Genomic DNA, 7,500 nt, shown 5'->3' with positions numbered 1-7,500 from the left:
GCATCCCGTCCCCAGCAGAGGAAGGTGGTGGTGGTGGTGGTGGTGGAGGTGATGGTGGCTGAGGGCTGGTTGGTGTGCTGTATCCACAACACATCACATCAATGTAATCCTCTCCCTCTCCCACAAAAACACCACACCGGCTAAGCCTACATGCTACGAGTTACGGTTGTCGATAGCAACAGCAGTTACTCCTTAATGAGAACAAATCGCAAAGAAGCACAGAAAGAGAGAGAGAGAAAGGGAATGAGAGAGACAGAGAGAGAGAGAAAGAGAGAAAGAGAGAAAAGGAAGTCTCTAGCGCTAAGGGAAAAAACAATCAAATCAATGCAACTGGCGCAACAACAGGATTTTTTTTTATAGACGCATGCTTTAAATAACAGTGCTAGATAGTTTCCTGTTATATCGCCCTATTGCAAGACATTAAATATTATTGAAAGTTTATTATTCACAGATACATTTCAGTCAGGATGGGCCATTTAGAGTGCATATACGGAGCATCATGAAATCAGGTTAGAGTCAGTGCGCACATCTCATTAATCCAGCACAGGATCCCCCAGAACAGAAGCACGGTGAGACGCTTCATCATCAGGACAGTAATGGCCTGTGTCCACTACGGCTGCAATCTCAGAGCCACTTGTTTGTCAACATGTTTTAAGACCGCCACAGTCTATCAGGGGTGTATTGGCAAACAATAGTCAATCAAATATTCATGGACACACACACACACACACACACACACACACCGGACGACTAGATGGCAAGAAATCCTCATCACTCACCACTCGTCTCCAGGCTCAAACCGCAGGATGGACACACACACACACACACACACACACACACACACACACACACAGTTTTCCCTGGGTATGTGAGAGCAGGCACTCCACTGATGACACTGATGCTTCCACCTCCAGCCATGTCTGCCCCTCGGAGGGTACTAGGGAATTGGCACTGGGCAGGGTTGGGGCTGTGGTGTTGGTGTGTGTGCGGTGGGCTGGGGGTTGGGTTTCCTATTCCTATCTGTACCCAAACAACATAGATCCGGTGTTTACTTAACTAAGCGAGTGTCACACATCCCTGTTTAAAGTCAGTAATCTAATCCATATTTTCATCATTTGATCACACTAATGCTTTACTAATCATTGGCAGCTCAGAGGGGTATAGTGCAGGACAGGTGCTGGGAGAACATGTTTCATTCTATACAAATCTGCTGGACAGTTTTCGGTCATTGGTACAATCCTTGAACCCACATCTCAGTCTCCGCAGAACAACCAAAGAAGCATTACGTAACACAAATAACACTAACCCATATTGATAATAGCAGGGTACCCAAAACAGTTCAGGCCTCTCCCAAATTATTAACATCTTGTCATAGCAACAAAAGTGAAAAAATGATTTGTGCATCCAGACAAAGATTAAGACCTGCTCCAGTTTCCCCATGTTGTCGTCCTAGAAGTTTTAAGAAAATTCAAGCAGTTTTTCTTTCAAACAAACAAACAAACAAGCAAACAAATGGCCCTATGAGGGAGGTCATAAGGTCAACTACCTCTTGTGGCCAGCGAGCGGTGCGGTGCGGTGCGGTGCGATGCGTACTCACATTGATCATAGCATTGGAGGTGATGCGGAAGAGGGTGGCGCGCTCGTTGACGGCCTTGATCTTCTCGCCGCCCTCCACGGGCACGCGCAGGGCCTCGAGCTCGCTCAGCGAGCGCTGCAGTGCCGCGCCGTGCTTGGCGATCAGGTCGTTGCACGTGCTCAGATCGTCCAGCTTGCTGGCCAGCGTCTTCAGGGTGCCCTGGATCTCGCTGCGGTCCGACTGCGACGTCGGCTCCTCGTCGCCCGAGTCATCTGCAGCGGAGAGAGAGAGAGAGGAAGGGATCGGTCAGCGCTCGTGGAGCAAACTCGTAGTCTGATGGTTTGTGAGTGTGTGTGTGTGTGTGTGTGTGTGTGTGTGTTTCATCAGCAAAATCATTACGAAAAAGAGTAGGAGTGGTGGAACAGTCGTTAAGAAATCTCTGTGCTGTAATGTAATGTAATGCAAGGCTGCACAACACTGGAAATAGGTATTTGTTTGGCTAAGCAAACCCCGGATGATCATCATCTCACAACAAACAAACAAACACCACCAGAAACCAGCAAGAAGCACCAGCGTGACCTTCAAAGCGATCCTTGATGAAACACAGGGGTCATCAGAGCACCATATATGGGAGGCCACCACCTGCTCTCTCCCTCTAAGTCTGCTTCCTCCACTGGCCTGCTTGTGGCACATGTCTCAGTTCACCACCAGCTAGCAGAGGCGTCTTCAATATTGCACTGCCCTGATCGATCCTGTCTGTTGATCTCATGTCAAAGCTACTCCTCCCCTGCGACACACAGAACTGCGCCCCCCCCCCCCACCCCCCGCTGATACGGCCAGCCTATTACAGACACAGCAAAAGATATATCCCCCGGCGGCCACTAGGGGGCCTCTCACAGGGAACCCTCCATATCGATCCAGCCTGAGCTGAGCATGCAGATGGCCAGCCATGCGGAGGGGGATTCCTAATGGGCTGGATCTCTAGCTAATGGTCATCCTGCTGGACCGAGGCCTCTGCTCCACAGGGGGGGGGGGCTGTTACATAACTGGAGTTGATGAAAGACGCAACTGTATCGGTCTGTCCTGAAGATTCCATAGTAATAAGGAAACTTAACAACTAAGCAGAACAGATAAAAACACAATCAATGTTTCTACTGCTGGGAATACGACATGGTTATCAGTTCATGGGAGAATGGAATTGATGTATTATATACTGAACTGCCAGGGTTTTTTTGTTCTTGATAATGATGCAATTTGAACTCACTGACACACACTCGCACACACACACAAGCACAAACACACACACACACACACACACACACACACACTCGCACAAACACACACACACACACACACACACACACACATACAAAGAGAAACACTGAATGGAGCCTTTCCGGGAACAAATGAGCTGCTGTTTAGGCTGAGTCAAGGTTTTTTTTTCATTGGTCTCTCTCTCTCTCTCTCTCTCTCTCTCTCTCTCTCTCTCTCTCTCTCTCTCTCTCTCTCTCTCTCTCTCTCTCCACTCTCTCTCCTACTTTCTCTCCCACTATCTCTCGTTCTCTCTCTCCCACTCTCTCTCCCCCTCTCTTTCTGTGATTTGCAGAAGTGGCATTGTTGAGCAATATGGCAGTGTTAAGGGAGAGGTTACTTGAGGTCACACACATCATTTGACTTGGAAAGGAGGGAGGGTGTTACTGGTCAAGGAACATTTGCCAGCCAAAACACATCCAGCTGCCTTTTCACCACCTTAGGCAACGTGATGGCGGGGTAAGAACACCCGGTGTTTACAAGCGAAGACCTGGGCCGCTGACCGCAGTCATTCCGCTGAACACGAGCGGAAAAGAGAAGCCCGTAGCCGGAGGGCCGTGGTGTTAGCCGAGCGAGGAACGCTGGCTCTCACCAGGCAATAAAAACCTGAGGAGGGGAGGCGTCGCCCGGATAAGGAGCTCCGCTTTCCACAAACGGAGCCCGGACGAACGGGATTGATCCCATGCTTTTTTTCTCACCGTCAGCAGCAGAGAGAGAGAGAGAGAGAGAGAGGGAGAGAGGGAGAGAGAGGGAGAGAGAGAGAGAGAGAGAGAGAGAGAGAGGGAGAGAGAGGGAGAGAGAGGGGGAGAGAGAGGGAGGAACAGACGGAGAGAGAGAGAAAAAGTGGACGCCGTCAGCATGCTCTGTTTGGCGGAGTGGAGCGGAGCGGAAGACTCGGCACCTAAACCTAACAGATTGGCCAGATCTGCCTCGCAGACTCTGGAGGTGTATAAACACATTTGTGTATGTTTACGTGTGTGTGTCTATGTTCAAGTGTTTGTGTTAATGTTTGTGCATTTGTACAGTATGTGAGTCTCTGTTTGTGCGTGTGTGTGTGTGTGTGTGTATCTATGCTTATGTGCATATGCAAGTGTATGTGCATGTGTGTGTCTGTAACTGTGGGGTTACATTAGGCCACTTATGCAACACTCCACCTGGCTAACGACAGAGGCTGGATGAATATGCATAAAGCAGTGGTGCGCACCCTTGCCTACGACAGCGACTGTGCTTTCTAAAGGCACTTATACAGTACGTTCAAACTCCGCCATACACCACAAGTTCCAACACAGGGCCAGCGACTATATTGTCTGCTCTTCCACACCTACACAGAGCTTAAAGATGACATAGAATGGAAGACAGTTTTTTTTTTTACCTTGGCTTTGTTGAACAAGGAGAGTTCGGCGCATGGCCACGACGTTACGGTGAACCAGAAACCTGCTTATTTTCCTCGTTCATGCGCAAATCTCGGACTTTGAAATGACCGCTGCAAAAAAACGGGCGAATCCGAACAAGTGACAGACTGTGACGCGAACACAGACTGTGACGCAAAACCGTCCCTCTGACCATCACTGACCGCCTCAACAGTTGGAGATTCAGGTAGAAGTCGCTGGAACCTATTGTGAACAGGCTATGGCTGCAAGGCAGCCAATCAGAGTAAAGCTCACTTCATTATCCCATGTGGGTGCCAGATAAGCATGAGGGGGCGCCAGATATCTGCCAAATTGGGCCATTTCAAAGGTTGTAAGTGGGCTTGTAAAATAGCACCTAAGGAGGTGTTCACACAAGGGGGTTTTTATTTACAGAAAACACTTGACCTGGGTGTTTTTTTAAAAGATAGAAAGCCGACAGGGTTTTTTTTATTCCCCCAAAACAGCACCGAACGTTAATTTCAATTCCCATGACAACTGCCGTTCTAGAGCACAAGTACCGTTACGTGATTGCTACTGGTTAGCTTAGCTTGCCAGGTGAGCGGATGAAAACGGAGAATTAATTTTTACAATTATGGCCCAAAATCCCACCAATCGACCTCCAGATGGTCTCCTTATGGTAAATGTTGTGGTGTAACTTGTTGGTCATGTCGTATAGCTCTACATGTTCACTCACAAGAACAACTAGCTGTTCGGCTGGCATCTTTTTTCTTTGTTTTGGTCGCCATTTTTTTTTCTGAAAAAAAGAACTTTCAATAAAATTTCACTGTGACGCAAACTCTCGTTCATTGGTCAGCTGTCAAAAAAACACTTGACGCGGGGTGTTTTTTCTTGGAGAGTAGAAATTTCTCAACTTGAAAACCACCCGGGGTAGGTGGAAAAAAACGCCGGTGGCGGTGGTTTAAAAAGCGCCCAGTACCTTTTTTAAGAAAACCTCTCTGTATCATAGGAATATAATGTAAAACATCCACCCGCAACCGGTGGAAAATCATCCTCGTGTGAACACGCCCTAAGCATGTTTTCTGACAGGCCAAAGTTGCATACCTTCTATGTCAAAATCAGAGAACAAGGTATCCGTCCATTCTGTGTCACATATTTAAAGCAAGGGACATTTCTGTGACTGAAGTTATCAGAAATCTCTGAAGCCATTAAATAATTACTTTCAAATTTTAAACGGCCCGGCCGGCACTTGAATCCCGATACAAAAGTGGGTGACAAGTGTAAGCCCTGTGTGCTGTGCATGTACTGTAGGGGACAGAACACATTCACAGCAGCGCTCCCTAATACCACCCACAAAGGGCTGCTGTGAACTGTTAATGTCAACACTTCAACATCGGTGTGGGAGGTATGTGGCTGTCGGGTGTGTCTGTGTGTGTGTGTGTGTGTGCGCGTGTGTGTGTGTGTGTGTGTGTGTGTGTATGTGTGTGTGTGTGTGTGTGTGTGTGTGTGTGTGTGTGTGTGTGTGTGCAGGGGTGGGGGGGATTGATGGGGCTAGGGCTGTATGTGTGTCCAGCTTTTATCAAAGCTATCACTGCTTGCGGCTAAAGAGAGCAGTAGAGAGGAGAGATTTAGAGAAGGGGAAGATCTTTATATGACAGTGACTACATTTACACGCACAGCAATAATTCCACTATTGACCTTATCTAGAATAAGGCATTATTGTGATTTTGGTGTTTACATGAGTTGTTGGTAGATTTCAGCTAATATCCAAGTCAACATACTCAGTGTTAAAGAGAGATAGAGAGACAACACTGCTTTAATGAGTCATGTCAATAAAGCTACCTTTGAATTGAATTGAATTGAGAGAGAGAGAGAGAGAGAGAGACAGAGAGAGACTGGCAGACAAAGTGTGAGAGATTGCGAGAGAAGTAATTTAGAGAACACTCAATCAAGTCCTCCTCTCAGTCCTCCCTCTCTCTCTCTCTCTCTCTCTCTCTCTCTCTCTGCTACATCCCTCCATCAGTGAAAACACATGGTGGGTGGGTGTGATGGCCGAAGGGGGAGGGTGGGCAGGTAATAACTGCAGTGGAGTTTGAAAGGTCCTTCGTCTGCTTCTGTAACTACATCTACACTCGTTTGACTTCCTGGAAAGCTCCGTGCATGACTAACGCCTTCACATTAACACTTCGCCGGCCTCGCTGTAGGAGTCTGTAGTGACACCGGGATGTTCGAGGGTGGGAGAGCCACCGGAGGATGACCGTGAGGACCTCGCTGATGCAATAATTTCAGGCATGATGAGAACACATGGGGTGGGGAACCCTGAAGAACCACAGGGCAATATTAAAGCGTTCACAAATGTCATTATATTGGAAGAGCTTGGTTACAAAACGCTATATCCTCCATTTTAATGAATTTTCATCAATCATATTTTTTTACATTTTGTTTCCAAGTAATTTCAGTAGATTTCAGTTTCATTTGATTTATCTTTATTCAATCAAAACAACACAACTGCAATTTGATTGACATTACCTGAAATTCACAATTAAATAACATAACGTTTAATATCTTTAAAGATGGAGATATAGCGTTTTGGAACCAAACTTTTCATTCATTTATCTATCTATCCTTCTTTCCATCTATCCATCTGTCAATCTATCTGTATGATTACTTCTCTCTTTATTGAAATAAAACTGGATTTAGATGGAGTGGGTTGTTTTCCCCCCCATGTCTGGCTGTACATGCACAAGTTAAATGAAAACAAATGTAAATCGAACTATAAATCAAAATGGAGCGAGAGAGCGGCATGAATCATCCCAAGGCAGAGGACTAAAAGCCCTTATATTCCAGTGGCCTTCAAACTAAATCAGTCCAATTAGGCTTGACTTAGAGCTGTACTCATCTGGCTAATTTCCATCTCACAAGCCCACTGAGGTACATGATTGGGAGGCATTTGAAACGGTTTCTGTCGTGTTCCCGGTTTGGGTTGCAGGCTAAATAAAAATGTAATGCTTGAATATAAAATGTCTGATTTTTTTTAATATGCTGTGGAAATCAGAGGTCCCTGTGAAGAGGGAACAAGTTTGAATGCTACCGTGTCCAGCCGATTTGTGGAGATCTGCCGGGGCTGGTAGCGGAGATGTCCGGGGGGGTCTGCCTGCAGCAGTGTGAGCCTCAGCTAATGGAGCGCAGAGCTTAGACAAGCGGGGGGGAAGTGTGTGTGTGTGTGTGTGGGGGGGGGGGGGGGGG

The 7,500-nt window shown here is 47.0% G+C and overlaps 2 protein-coding genes across 2 annotated transcripts in view; both read right to left on the bottom strand.

The window, feature by feature from the left end:
- The window catches only part of LOC134088591 (oxysterol-binding protein 2-like), a 24,584-nt gene extending 22,727 nt beyond the window's left edge, over nucleotides 1-1,857 (bottom strand). The window contains exon 1 of the mRNA XM_062542630.1: nucleotides 1,598-1,857. Within this exon, the coding sequence (XP_062398614.1) occupies nucleotides 1,598-1,606 (9 nt within the window). The 5' untranslated portion in view covers nucleotides 1,607-1,857. The remainder of the gene's footprint in view (nucleotides 1-1,597) is intronic.
- The window catches only part of LOC134088594 (alpha-(1,3)-fucosyltransferase 7-like), a 163,173-nt gene that overhangs the window by 120,186 nt on the left and 35,487 nt on the right, over nucleotides 1-7,500 (bottom strand). The window lies entirely within an intron of this gene.

The sequence above is a fragment of the Sardina pilchardus genome, chromosome 8 (assembly GCF_963854185.1).
Source record: "Sardina pilchardus chromosome 8, fSarPil1.1, whole genome shotgun sequence".
Lineage (NCBI taxonomy): Eukaryota > Metazoa > Chordata > Actinopteri > Clupeiformes > Clupeidae > Sardina > Sardina pilchardus.
This window is presented reverse-complemented; position numbering and strand designations above follow the sequence as displayed.